Source organism: Athalia rosae, chromosome 1 (genome assembly GCF_917208135.1).
Source record: "Athalia rosae chromosome 1, iyAthRosa1.1, whole genome shotgun sequence".
NCBI lineage: Eukaryota > Metazoa > Arthropoda > Insecta > Hymenoptera > Athaliidae > Athalia > Athalia rosae.
This window is the reverse complement of record NC_064026.1, coordinates 21,745,411-21,759,536: the sequence shown is the minus strand read 5'-3', so window position 1 is coordinate 21,759,536 and position 14,126 is coordinate 21,745,411. Positions and strand designations below refer to the sequence as shown.

The following is a 14,126-nucleotide window of genomic DNA, read 5'->3' as shown; positions in this document are numbered from 1 at the left end:
AACGGCAAGATGACCGGTCGTGGAAAGGGAGGAAAGGGATTGGGAAAGGGAGGAGCGAAGCGGCATAGGAAGGTCTTGCGAGACAACATCCAGGGTATCACAAAGCCCGCAATTCGTCGTCTGGCTCGTCGTGGCGGAGTGAAGAGAATCTCCGGTCTGATTTACGAGGAGACTCGTGGTGTCCTCAAGGTATTTCTTGAGAACGTCATTCGTGACGCTGTGACGTACACCGAGCACGCCAAGAGAAAGACCGTAACCGCCATGGATGTCGTCTACGCCTTGAAACGACAAGGCCGTACCCTGTACGGTTTTGGGGGTTAAAATACGTCGTCCTCCTGCTCAGCAAACAACCGGCCCTTCTCAGGGCCAACAATATTTATCTGATGCAAAGGAATTGAATTTTATTTGAGCTGCACTTCTTATTATTACCTTACATCCTCCGATACAATTATTTGCTGTCCATTCCGAATTGGCACCGAGGGTAGATTTCGGTTCCAATTTTAAGAGATTGTGCTTGCCGTTGAGATTCCCCATCTGTTCAAATTGAATATAAGCCTGAACGTTGACCTAATTCACCTAACGGAAAATATTAAAACCCATCGAAATGATTTGTAAAATTAAATTGGTATACATTCTTCAAATAGAAGTAAATTTCACATCTCTATTTGAGTATCGACGCAATTCCTAATTATAATGAATTAGCCTAAATAATATTAATACCGCCTAGTGATGTGAACTAAAGATGAGGAATAATATTTAAAGATGATGGACTAGTAGCAAAATAGTGATTTCACAAAAAACATACGATAAACAGATGAATTACTCGTAACTGAATGGTTCACGTTGACGCTTCTTGTGACCTTTTCCGAAGAGAATTGAATTTTCTGAAAATACATCTGCAGCTCATTTCGCAGACGGGTGTAATATTTTTACTATAAAATCTGTTCAAAGGTTGTTTCTACAGGTTTGTATAATGTCAACTTTGATCACCGGTAAATTTTAAATGATTTGTTATAGGGACTTGGGCTTTTCAAGCAATGCTCTACAGCGTGAAATGTTTTATGAAATCGTGAAACATTCATGTCTTTGTCTCTAAATGATAAGATGTTACAGAATTTCTTTGAAAACAATCCAATTCGTTCACTTTAAGTTAAAGTTGCCTTCTGTTTTTTTTTTTTCTCAATGAATGAAAACTTTTCTCGCGATAATACTTAGAGATCGAATTATTTGGAGCATGCGAATGTTCCTAGCATGCCGATTGGAGCATACTAATGAGTTTAGCATGCCAAGACGCATTCCTGTTGAAGTGAGGATGTGTTGCTCAAACCTCATCCTTGTTGCTGAGTTGAATTTCTCAATTGATACAACCGGGTGATTTGAATAGGTTGTATTTCAACCAATATCCGTAACTCCAGTTTTGAAAGTACAAGTACCCTATAGCTATAATAAGTGCAAGTAGCCCTATAAGGTCGAAATTTGAAGATATGCTATCTTAACATCAGTACGTCTTCAAAAAGTTACGAAGGATTCGAGAATCAAATTAAGTTCAAAACAAAGAATAAGTCACCGAAAATTTGTGCATGCACATCATACACGCAGTATTTTGGCTGCCGGAGTCACCTCTGTAGGCCAGTAAGGCGGCTGAGGTAACCATCTATAGGTGAATGACGTATAATTATTCGTGGCGTCACCATTAAGATTCGTTCGTAAGCTGATGAATTGAATTGGTGGCCCTGAAAAGGGCCGGTGGTTTTTATCTGTTGGATAGATGGATTTGCACGTTAAGCTTTCTTCTCAGTTTTCTTAGGCAAGAGAACGGCTTGAATGTTGGGCAAGACACCTCCCTGGGCGATGGTAACGCCGGAGAGAAGTTTGTTCAATTCCTCGTCATTCCTTATGGCCAATTGAAGATGCCGGGGGATGATTCTGGTCTTTTTGTTGTCACGAGCGGCGTTTCCAGCCAACTCCAAGACTTCTGCGGCCAGGTATTCCATTACAGCAGCAAGGTACACGGGCGCCCCAGCACCCACACGTTCGGCGTAGTTTCCTTTACGCAGGAGTCGATGAATTCGGCCCACCGGGAATTGAAGACCAGCACGACTAGAACGGGACTTTGCCTTGCCCTTTACTTTACCACCTTTACCGCGACCAGACATGGTGATGAGATGAGGAGAACGTCGACTTTTAAATAATCACGAAGCGTATGCTGGTGATGTCGAAGCGACTCTGTGCCCTCAGTTTGTCGAGCTCGGGTTATATACTATTCGGCGTTCCTTCCGTCGACCAATGGAAGAACTGCGCAGTCAGGCGGTACTTGCTGGTTGGCTCGGCTCAACGAGGGGAGCCCTTCATATATTGACCGCGACGGCAGATGCACTAAACAGTTCTCCCTCGACCTCGAGCCGACATAGAGTTCTGTGTTTTCCGACGCATATCTATCTGCAGTTGAAAATGCCACCAAAGGCCAGCGGTAAGGCTGCGAAGAAGGCCGGAAAGGCCCAGAAAAACATTTCCAAGGGCGACAAGAAGAAGAAGCGCAAGAGGAAGGAGAGTTACGCGATCTACATCTACAAGGTCCTGAAACAAGTCCACCCCGACACCGGAATATCGAGCAAGGCGATGAGCATCATGAACAGCTTCGTCAACGACATATTCGAACGCATCGCCGCCGAGGCCTCGCGTCTCGCCCACTACAACAAACGCTCGACCATCACCTCCCGGGAAATTCAGACCGCGGTCAGGCTGCTGTTACCTGGTGAACTGGCCAAGCACGCCGTCAGTGAGGGCACCAAGGCGGTCACCAAATATACCAGTTCCAAGTGAGCTGCTGCTCCCCGACAAACGACAAACCGGCCCTTTTTAGGGCCACAACACTTTTCACGGCAAAGATTCGTATTTTCAAGCTACAAGTCAAACCCCCGAATGCCATGATACTTTTTTGGGTAATCCAAAGCAGGAGTCATGTTGTCCGCAGTCCGGGCCTTGAACAAATACTTTGATAGACTCATCGTCATCAGCTTGGCGATATTCGTTTGATATTAAACTCGTGTCTAATCAGTATTATCAGTTAATACTCGTAGGCTTTGTATGTAGTTTTTTGACAACATATCTATTGGACGGTTGTTATAATTCGAATATAGAAGATAAACTTGCAATTAGATGTTTGTAGATAATCTATTTGACGAGAAGTGGATATTCACCGAATTCAGGGAATCAATTTGGTTCCGTTGTGTTGAATATAATTCTTCTTAATACAAGGCTTACGGTTAACCGCGCAATAGCCTGACCAAGGGGGCAGTTGCACCGCATTCCGGGGACACAAAGGATCGTTACGGGCATTGTTGAGCTATGGCGGTTGGAGGGTGACACATTTTTGAAATTCCGAAAATCGAAAAATACACTTTCCACGAACGTTTCATACAATAATTTATTTTTCTTCAATTCTTAATTGGTACTACTATACTACATTTACAGTACATGGGTCAGTGTAACGGAGATGGGATGCAACGGGCTCAATCTAATTATTATTTACAAATGAGGGACCTAAAATCTATCGAAGTACATTTCAACCTGGGCAATCATGTCCGGAGAATGTAAATGGATAGGTCACACTGGCTGATTATTATGCATTCGTATTCAATATTCATTGCAGTGCAATAAATATGTCCATCTTATGGATCAAATACCTATATTCAAGTATAATTGTATATTGAGTTCAACTGTTGAATGATACGCTTGTGAAATTTAGCCATTTTTTTCTGAATCGAGTCATCGAGATGAAAGGCGGTAAAAAATCCTACCAAAACAGCTCTGCAAAGAAAAAGCCGTATGTGTTTGATACAGAGTGGGAACAAGTCTCTATTTTCGAGTCAAGGAACTATTATATGCCAAGTCAATCAAATGATGCTACGACGAAATGGAACTTTAATCGATAAGTAAGCTCAAGGGATCGCAAGAATTCACATTGATCTCACCTGACAAATTTTCACGAGTATGGAGGTGTACCTACACGTGTGCTGTTGTGCAGTAGCTTTGTTGTGACCTCATCAAATAAATGAAGAACAACGAGGAGGGACTTCTGAAAATGTCCATGGTGATTTTAGATCCCTCAAATATGTAATGACATTAAAACCTTACGCTTTCAATAATAAATACTGTATTTTGTTTGTCTGTGATAGCGGTCCAGTTTTTATTTTTGATATATAATTACCTGTGTAATATTCTCAACAATGTTCACACGTAATGTTTGGATACGGGTACAGATAATATATTATACTTCTCAGGCACTACAGTAATTTTAGATTCAGCCTATGCCTCGACTGAAATACTTTACGGATAAAATTCTGTTTGATGATTTTTTATTGAAAAAGTTTATCATACGTATTCGAGTATTCAAGATTCAGATAATTATCAATGACACTCCGTAATACCGAACGACGAATAATTTAGATGTATCTGCACGAGGAGGGTTCTGTCATAATCGTATAATTAATTCAAGTTATACGTACGTCGGAGGCGCAGGCTGTTACAAGGTAACACACTAGTACGTGATATACAATACAATGACACTTGGCTTGATATAAGACAACTTCTTGTAACTATTCCTGATAATGGTGTGGATTGCAATTTTTTAACATACATTTCAAAAGAACAATTCAAAAGAAGCGACAGTTTTACACGAAGTATCATTATCAAATATTTTCGTATGTAATGGCTATAGAAATTACAAAGCAATTACATAACTGTTGTTTCGTTTTATTTGTATTACTTTTCTTTTCTATGCGATTATTGGGAAATCGTCTAAACTTAAGGCAGGGTACCGTATCTTATGGATCCCTTCATGAAAGTTCGTGTGGCAATTTGAAAGCCAACGTATTTTGTTCTTTTTTTTTTGCATCGCAAATGAAATGACAAAATTTATCACGCGTATAATTATATGTATAAAAATAATCAACGTTTTAATTTGTTCTTTTCAAAATGCAGGCCATCGAATTGATTGATGGATCGGGATATGCATTTATGAGGGACACACTCGCCTGTATATTTAGCTCTTTACATAAATCTGATTCATGTCAGCTACTTGAGCTTTTGCCTAACAAAATACTAGTTTGTTCTAACAAAAACTAGACAACTTGACAGCTCTATATGAGGTAATTCACTAGACAACAATCAAGTTATGCTGTCGCAGGTTACATTGCCGTTGTATGACAATGTCGGATGTTTCCAAATATTTATAAGGTTTATGCTCCGAAGGCGTTGTATTTCATAGTGGTTTTTTTCATATGTGTTGAGATTATCGGCTGTTGTGCAATAGTTTCTTGTTAGTTAAAATTTATAGTTCGCAAATATTGCTGCCCAGTGTGTTAATACGCATAAAAGTTCAACGAAATCGCAGTTTACTGATACTCGTGATACAAAAATACATGGTATCATCATGTGTGATGGGTTGTTCCTATCGGAGCACAAAGATTTGTTACTTTGTTGAAAAAAAAAATTTTCATGGAATGAGGTAGAAATATGGGCACAATGTAAATTGTAAAAATTTGTGTAATAGTATGTACTCAATATATCGTTGCACCCATATTCTAACAGTATTATCATACATGTAGACTTTTTTTTAAATTTTATTTGTTCAACTTATTCATAGTAAATCGGAAACAGACAATGGCTATATCTCACTAGATTGTTCATTGCGCAGCAAAAATATCTTCACTACTATAATTATTGTATTTCTTTTGTTGAAATATAAACCACCTCGCTCAAACAATTATCGTGCACAACACCGATAGTTTTAGGTATAAATTTTCAACGTTTTGTATCGATAGAAGATTTTTTCCTCGAATGTACATCCCCTGGGCAGGATTCCCATTTTCGGAGAAACGATGAAGTAACTTCTAATACATATTTCGTTGTGGCATAAATCTGATTCATTTTCACAAAAAGCTTTTCCAAATATAGATCGAATATCATTTGGAAAATAAAAAAATCAATGAATAATTGAGTAAATTGAAAAAAGAACGGCATTATTCTTGGACCTGCGCAATGGGGAAAGCGCAACAAGTTATTAACATCGAACATTTCTTACGTTAAAGTTATAAATTAATGATTCCTAACAAGTAATGTATCCTGTTTTATCCTATACATAGGGTACTCAAGCAACTTTTACCTTTGCCCAGTTTCTTCAGCAAACCCAAGATTATCACCCATAAATCGAATCGCTAATTAATTTGCTAACAGCTGAGTCGTTTGTCGTTCTGTGCTCGATCGCTGCAACTTCCGCACTGCCTTTCAATAAAATTTTAGCCTCGTATAATCCATCGTTGATACTCGAAACTGGCACTTTGGAGTCCGAGACTGAAATTGTCTGGGATTTCATTGAATAGTGCTGAGTTTTTTTTTCATAATGAGATCCCTCTATGTTATTATCTGCCATTTTTATTCACTCTATTAGTAACGGATTAGATTTCAAGTGTTAATGAGCAGAATTATTTATCGATGGATTACGAGCTGCAAGATAATACGCATTGAACGTATTGATATATCTTTTTCTTCACGTATATATAAACTTACTCATATAAAAAAAATCTATATAGCTCGTTTTTTATGGTCTCGAAAAGAAATTAAAAAAAAATTTCTATTTTCTGTATTTCCGTCTTTTCTTGATTACTTCAAAACCGGGCAACATTTGTCGTGTGTATATACAGGCTACAACATACAAATATTATTTATCTTTGTGTTACGCAATATACTTACTTATTTGTAACATATGTACACGTATATGCATTGTATGCGTGTACATATATGTACCCATATATTATATATACTCATTTTCATGTATATAACCATTTACTTATGTTTTATTCATATTTCATGTATAGACTATTTATTTAGCTTTACGTTAGATACTAATCTCTACTGTATATCTCCTTATTCGTTCACATTTTAGCAATACAGTTGCGCGTTTCTGCTATAGTTGAAATTATCGGTTCAAATTTCTGATTACACACTCACATTTTGAATGAACTATTACAATTTACTTGGAAGGATAACTTTGGATTCGTTTTTATTATAATTCCTCTTTGCTATGTGGCAATTTACTATCATTGCGCGCAATAATTAATATGGTACGCTATCAACAGCAGCAGTTTATTTGATAAAGAGTTAAAACAGATTAAAATCAACTACGGCAGATAACCGAATACACTGTAGTAATATTGTTAGTGTTTTAATAAGGTACACCGATCACAATTTATTATTTGAAATTCCCCGAAATATCTTCCACTTTTCGATACAAAAGTTCCGTCAAAAATACCTTCTTCCTTTGTCAATTGCTATCGATAACCAGGATCTTTATTTCAGTGATTAGTTACGATCAGTTCGATGTATAGTTTTCGAGAATCAAAAAACATGACGCGCATAATTTCTGATTTTCATAAACTTTCGTAGCGTGAACTTCCCAATTACTAGGAGTAGTAGGTAGATCTTCCAACGTCAGAAAATATATAGTAGACAAGTATAAAGCATCGAACTAATTGTTACGAACACTGAAATCACCAAAATTTTACTTATTAGCATCCTGCCTTGTTCTCTGTCTCTCTTCCCAATAGTGCAGAATGATGTAGGATTGTCTAATTTGGAGAAAATAAAGGAGGCGAAACAAATTTTTGTTTCATTAAATTATTTAAAAAGAACAATTCATTTTAACGCTCAACTCGCAGTGTTACAAATAAATATAAAAGAAACTTCACACTCTGATGTAATATGAAATTGAAACCGAATACAGTGTCTATTCAACTCTGACAATGAATCGATTGTGTTCAATTAATATAAAATTTATGGATGAATATTTACAACCTACAACGGTATCATAAAAGAATTTACACTTGGATTGTTAAACGGCAAATGCAAATTGAGGTTTCACCTCATGAAACGATCTTAATTTCAAATCACTTGAAATTTACGTTTTCTTATAATAAAAAAACCTAATCAAATGAATAACTGAGAGATTCGCTGTGCGTATTTCGTAGAACGGAAAATCGGTGGAGAGAATGCAAAAAGAAAGTAATTTCGGTCAACTAATTTAACAGATAAGAAAATCTGCAGGCTTGTGAATCATGGAAGAGATCGTTCCGTCACCAACACCCCGCGAAATACCCATAAGTTTTTCAAAATTTGTGCCACGGGCAGCGCTCATCACCCTATAAGAAACACACACTCTAACGACACATGTGTGTTTCGCGCACGGTCCCTGTGATAATGTAAGCGTGAAACACTCAGAGTGGATTCCGTCATTTTTTACAGAATTATGGTTGGGGGATCGACATTATAGATCGATGTTAGACTCAGATGGCAAATTCGTCGTCTGAGCGAAATGAAACTATACTTACCACACTGGCTTGGCACATAGAAAAATTTTCCTCTAATCTTGCCTACTACGCAAGCATCACCGAATCAAATATACATACGTCAGTATTATTTGACAATTTATCGAGCTAACGATTTCCACGTATATAATCACGAGAGATACAGATTCTATCCTAGTCTATCGGTTTTCTTTTATCTTTTAGACTAGCTTGACACAAATTAAAAAAAAAAACATTACGTAATACGTATTCGTAATAAATATTCAAAAACGTTGTATTCGTATTAAATCAGCCCTCACATGAATAAGTACCGAGCCGACGAATCATCATCTCAACCGTTCACATATCAAGGATTCAGGCATCTTCTACGATGGGTGAAAAAGAGCACCGCGAATTTAATTCAACATATTGTAACTATTGTTAAGTATCTTTAGCGTATATTTACTGAAATCTTTTTTTTTCCCGCCTTCACAACACACGGAATAACAATTATTATAGGGTTAATAAATGCCGCGGGATTAAAAAACTGTTGGTAAAATCGAATAATGTGCGAACCCTTACCTATACGCGGAAGAAAATTAATTTACTGGCGCCACGCCAGTGAATTGAACGATCTATTTATTCCCCCCGTATAAGTTACACATATTATGGTACGCCTATACATAAATGTTCAATCATGTTATAACAATATATCGCACATATGTCAATGCGTGAAAACTTTCGTAGATTCACTACAATTACATTTGTAAATGTACGTATATAACGTCGCTCAGCAAACGCTTGAGGCATCTGTGTCGAACACGCGTATTTGCAGGTAATCGATTATTAATCATAGATATTTCAAATGGACAGGCAGTTGCAAAAATGGCACACGTTGCATCATAAGGGTGTTCAAACTTCGACGCAAGATTCTAATAACTCGTAAATCAAACGGAGCACAGCAAGGGAAGAAAAAATTTCGAGATAATTCTAGAAGCCGAATTTTCGTTTCTTCGAATAAAACGGGTACCATTCGTCGAGACTAATTAAAGTGTTTGTAGATTTTTCAATTCCGATAAATTTCAGCTGAATTACAGCTTCCCAACGATTTATAAAGTAGGTACGACGAAATTCACAAACCATGTTCGCGTCTTGATGATATTTGTTCGCATCCAGGCATCTCTGGCGAACCATTGCGGATCACTTTTGGCACTTTGAGACGCTGTAACTCAGTTGAAAATTATGAAATTTCGTATGATTCAAACAAACTTCAATTTGCCGCGATAATGGTTACAAGTATTGTCTGAAAGAAGGTAACATCATCTACACTATCATCGTTATAAAAACGATACAAGAACTGAGCAACTTTCATTGAGAAATTTGTCCACGCATTTTATTCAGTTTGCGAGTTATCAAAATCCTCCGTTTCAATTGAGACCCTCGGTACATGTCGTTGAAGATCAGAAAGGTGACCCTGAAATTAGTGCTTTAATTTATGTTGGGTCATCAGTGTGAAATATTCTTGATTGAAATATTCTTTCCACCCCGTATATTTCTCCCGCTACTAATCCTCATCGCCATTTAATATCTATCGACCCCATCAACGAGTCGATGATATTAAAAGGCCTGATATCAAAAGGATTGACCAAAGTACCAAACAGTGCCTGTCCATAACGTCACAGTATATCAGTTGAGTAAATTCGCAGTGAGCTGCAGCTATGCGTCGCCCGACTTTTGTAGGGGGTTGTAGATGATCATCGGGTGGGACCGTTCGGACGAACTTTTTTACTCGGGCTTCAAACGGTGCCACTGCACGATGGTTTGCCTGGGCTTGGTTATCATATCCTGCCAGTGTTTTGTCTCTGTAGAACCGCTCCCGCTTTTACCTGTGCGAGGTAATAAAATCAAAGATAATTAGTGAGAAAATTATGAGTCGGTGATATCGATTTATGAATTAATTACGAATGTGGAATTTACCAGCGAGTTGGATACGTCCTATGAGCTCATTTCTGCCGATATTGTCGAAGTCCATGACCATAACGACCAGTGAACATTCGCGTATTTTTTCCCAGGGTACGTTAAAGGAGAAGGATTCGTTGAAAACGGGATTCAATGTGCACTTGAATATCGGCGTCTTGCGTTTTTCCATTCGCTTGTCGCCAAATTGAAGCCACACCTTGACGTACGGATCTGGAATTATAGATGCGATGAGAAACGGTGGGGTAATTTTTTTATTTCCATTTTTTGTCCCGTCCGTGAGTGCAGAAATATATCCATCACGAACGCAGCTCGAACGTGTGTTCCGTACATGAAAAGAAAAATGAATAGGACAATGATATAATGAAAAAAATGAGCAGCAGCTCCTCGGTCGATGCGTGCGAAAAATTCTCTCCAAGGTTGCTGACAGTCGCTGATCAAAAATCCAAGGTGTCAGAAGTAACCCTAGAGTCCATTAATCACAGTCATGCACACGTACACTTACAATAACTTACTCGCGTATGGAAGGGAAGCGAGTATAACAATAAATCCAAACATGGCGTACCAGATTTTCCGTTGATGTCTTTCGCTTTTAGATTCCTTGCCTTGAGGAGCCCCAAGGTTAAGATTGAATTGCTTGGGTGATAGCACAACGAGCAGAGAAGTTCTCCACACTTGTCCTTCGCCGGTGGCTTTAGGGCTTTCCAAAATGACGGCTTTTCCGAAAGATCCACCTAGGCAATAACCACTTGGTCTATTACAACGAATCGAGATACTGGCACAAGTGATACGTGTAGTAGAATATTTGTCGAAAATTTTATCTCGAGTTCCTCATGAAATTAAGCTTTTACACAAGTTCAACGTTCGTCCTTGACGTTGGTCATAAACAGACTGCAAGGTCTGAGGCATTACTTTCGAGGGAAAACGAGAACTTTCGCGAAATGAGGATGTGTAGCAAGGTATACATATAGGTATATAACCGGGCATAAACTAGCGCGAACTGCTCTTTAAATTTTCGACTTCCAATCTACCAGGTTGTACCTCTGGAAAGCTGAAAACTTCAGCGTAAACTCAACAGGTCATTCCTGCGGAGCTCGTTATATATTTACACGAGTAATAAAACTCTGCGGCCACCAGAGCCTGTCTACCGTCTGCAGGAGGACGCGTTATACTTGCATATAGAAGTTTCCAGACGCTTAAAAGTACTGCGCCTTACATAAATTCGCGCACAGAGATAGTCGGAACGTATCACTATATGTACTCCTAGTTTATAAAATGGGCAGAGATTATCGTAGCCCGTTTATTTTTTGCGGGACTGAAGTGACTGGGGCGTTACATTAATGCATTTCTAGATTAGAACGTGAACACGCATATGGGGTAGACAAGACTCGTAAAAAACAGTCGGGAGGCTGAGGGAAAAAATGATGAGATTTTCAAGTTTCATCATTTAATGGAATCGACTATACATGCATAACATCTGAGTGGAATATTGAAATAACTTACCTGACACAATGGGAGGAACATTTCTCCGATGGAATCATCTCTCGAAAATCGATCGTAGTCGAATACGTGAAGGTGAAGAACCCTGCTCTGTAGTTTTTGTATGGAAAAACCTGGGGGGAGGGGGGGGAAATAAGAACGAAATTCATTATAACAATGATAACAGACGTGTGGAATGACATTGAACTTTTTTCGAAAGAATTGAAATATCATCGTTGAAATTGTACGTGCGAAATAAGACTGTGCAATTTTACGATCAAAATTTCAATAAATCTCAGATAATCAACACGAAACCAGGGGGGAGATTGATGTAATATATGGTTGTTGTGAAAATCTGGAGAAACCTCTCTAAAAGATATATCGTACACGTGTGTATCCTCCAGGGTTGAACTGTGGCTAGAATTTGATACTGAAATCGCATCGTCACGAGTTTCGAATTTCTAGTCGTTACTACAGAGTTTCCTGTTGGGTTTTGACCGGTAATTGAAGTTATATACGGTCTGGTTGACGCGTTCCGTTAAGTTTCTAACAAGACCTTGTCGCCCGTCCCCTCCGAACCTCGAATTGTAACCGCGGATTGGTCGGGCGACGAGATCGGTCAATATAGTCCTACTTAGAGAAGGAAACTGGAGAAAAATCCTCTGATTCGTTTTTGGGCAATCACCCCGTATCGATTGGCTATCAAATGAATTGAAATTGTTTCCGAAACTTGCCCTCAAAGTAGATGGTTTCGTTCCACTTCGGGTTCAGGGTTCGTCTTTTGATCTTCGTATCCAGCCGATGTTTTTTGTCCGGCAAAAGTGTCACCCTCACATAGGGATCGGAGGTTCCTGAGAGGTCCTTTGCCGGAAGATCCCTTCCCTGAAACCATTAAAAAATCGACATTTGAATTTTATAGTTATCCAAATGTGCGAGGCAATGCCCAGCTCTAGCGGACGTTTATTTCTCGTTGTGATAAAAAAAGTAGAGACAAAAAAAATTTCGCTCCAACGGACTGGCTTGTGCACCGCTCGAGAGAAAATTCATGTCTGCTCGTGGATTTACGAATTCTTCGGTACGGGAAGTTAGAAAATACGGTTAATGTTCAAGCGTACATATGTATATTTACGTATATGTGATGTATGTCGAACATATGTATGTACAGTTGTTGTACATATATATCCATATCCACTGTCCCCAAAAATGTTTACTTGCAAGTGCAAAAGTAGGGGGTACTCGTGATTTTATACACGGAGGCTGAAATTTACGCGCTTGTTTACAACGTCGGAGTGAATTTTTCGTTCGACGAGGAGGGGGAGTTATTCTTCCGTTCCGGTTATACCCTTATTCCCCTATTTTCAGTTCTCGGCGAGGGTTTTTCGGCTCGTCTTTTATCTTTTTCTCTATGAGTTGCGCTCCAGTTTTGGAATGAGTCTTGCATTTTTAACACACCCTTTTCTGAGTGTATACCGTACGTATACTTTGTCATAGAAAAGAAAACTCCATGCTCAGACGGTTATACCTTTGCGGCTAAGAATTTCATTCAGGATTCGGTGTTTGTGATTTCGCTCTTTGACTTCGCGAATAAGTTCATCTTGATGATAGGTCGTACGAACGCGTGTACGTGTGATTCACGTGTATTAAAACTTTCATGGATACGTATGTATACGAATGGATGTATCTATCCTTTTGAGAAAAGTTCGCGAACGATATCAGAGCCGGAGCTATTGCTGATGGATTTGGCGCCGGTATTCTGTTTTGCTCTCACAATCAGTTTTGCTTGGGGCTGCCTGCAATCGTGTGGGATTCGGTCATGCGAGAGGGCGAGGCAAAACTTTGTCTCAAATCCAAAGCTGCGTTGTTTCCTCGACGTTGTTTGATTGCCGATAAGTGTCGAGATCGATGCACAAACCGTGTACGTATCGTTGCTATTTGGTGCTCCTGTAAGGCCTACATTTACATACAATATACATATATCCATTCAGAAATTGACGATGGCCGTTTGGTCCAAAGGGAAATCGTAATTTTTGTGTGGGTTCGGTCACGCACCGGTAGAACTTTCTTCTTATATGACTTACAACAAATGAGGCAATTTATAACCCGAAAAATCGTAAAACTTTATACTGAAACAGGCAGCCTGAAAATTCACGGCACATTTTTACAAGGTCATGTCTTTTTTGGAATTGAAACTATCCGGATCGTTATCGACTGATCTGCCGGTGATCGATACATGAATTTCGCAGCACCAAACGTGCGATTGATTTCGTGATGTTTTCTCGGGGAATATTTTTTCTAATGTTTCTTTTTCACGATGTTTTTATCCCTCCG

General features: G+C 38.9%; 4 protein-coding genes across 13 annotated transcripts in view; 2 read left to right on the top strand and 2 right to left on the bottom strand.

Annotated features, from left to right (window-relative positions):
• Nucleotides 1–3: 3 nt before the first annotated feature.
• Nucleotides 4–391, top strand: LOC105691361 (histone H4). The gene has a single exon (XM_012409769.2). The coding sequence runs from the start codon at nucleotides 10–12 to the stop codon at nucleotides 319–321; it is 312 nt and encodes a 103-aa protein (XP_012265192.1). The 5' UTR covers nucleotides 4–9; the 3' UTR covers nucleotides 322–391.
• Nucleotides 392–1,644: 1,253 nt separating this feature from the next.
• Nucleotides 1,645–2,204, bottom strand: LOC105691357 (histone H2A). Its single transcript, XM_012409765.2, has one exon. It carries the CDS (start codon nucleotides 2,154–2,156, stop codon nucleotides 1,782–1,784), a length of 375 nt encoding a protein of 124 aa, XP_012265188.1. The 5' UTR covers nucleotides 2,157–2,204; the 3' UTR covers nucleotides 1,645–1,781.
• Nucleotides 2,205–2,377: 173 nt separating this feature from the next.
• LOC105691359 (histone H2B.3) lies at nucleotides 2,378–3,099 on the top strand. Its single transcript, XM_012409767.2, has one exon. The coding sequence runs from the start codon at nucleotides 2,452–2,454 to the stop codon at nucleotides 2,821–2,823; it is 372 nt and encodes a 123-aa protein (XP_012265190.1). The 5' UTR covers nucleotides 2,378–2,451; the 3' UTR covers nucleotides 2,824–3,099.
• Nucleotides 3,100–6,415: 3,316 nt separating this feature from the next.
• Nucleotides 6,416–14,126, bottom strand: part of LOC105691393 (synaptotagmin-7) — a 169,508-nt gene continuing 161,797 nt past the window's right edge. For all 10 annotated transcript variants that reach the window (XM_012409835.3, XM_012409834.3, XM_048657758.1 and 7 more), the window contains 5 exons: nucleotides 12,533–12,680; nucleotides 11,823–11,932; nucleotides 10,885–11,053; nucleotides 10,320–10,532; nucleotides 6,416–10,228 (listed from right to left, as the gene is read on the bottom strand). In XM_012409835.3, coding sequence (XP_012265258.2) covers nucleotides 10,128–10,228; nucleotides 10,320–10,532; nucleotides 10,885–11,053; nucleotides 11,823–11,932; nucleotides 12,533–12,680 — 741 coding nt within the window. In that variant the 3' untranslated portion in view covers nucleotides 6,416–10,127. The remainder of the gene's footprint in view (nucleotides 10,229–10,319; nucleotides 10,533–10,884; nucleotides 11,054–11,822; nucleotides 11,933–12,532; nucleotides 12,681–14,126) is intronic.

What these genes read in the sequence shown, in the direction of transcription:
- LOC105691361 (XM_012409769.2), top strand. Translation starts at nt 10, where the DNA reads ATGACCGGTCGTGGAAAGGGAGGAAAGGGATTGGGAAAGGGAGGAGCG.
- LOC105691357 (XM_012409765.2), bottom strand. Translation starts at nt 2,156, where the DNA reads ATGTCTGGTCGCGGTAAAGGTGGTAAAGTAAAGGGCAAGGCAAAGTCC.
- LOC105691359 (XM_012409767.2), top strand. Translation starts at nt 2,452, where the DNA reads ATGCCACCAAAGGCCAGCGGTAAGGCTGCGAAGAAGGCCGGAAAGGCC.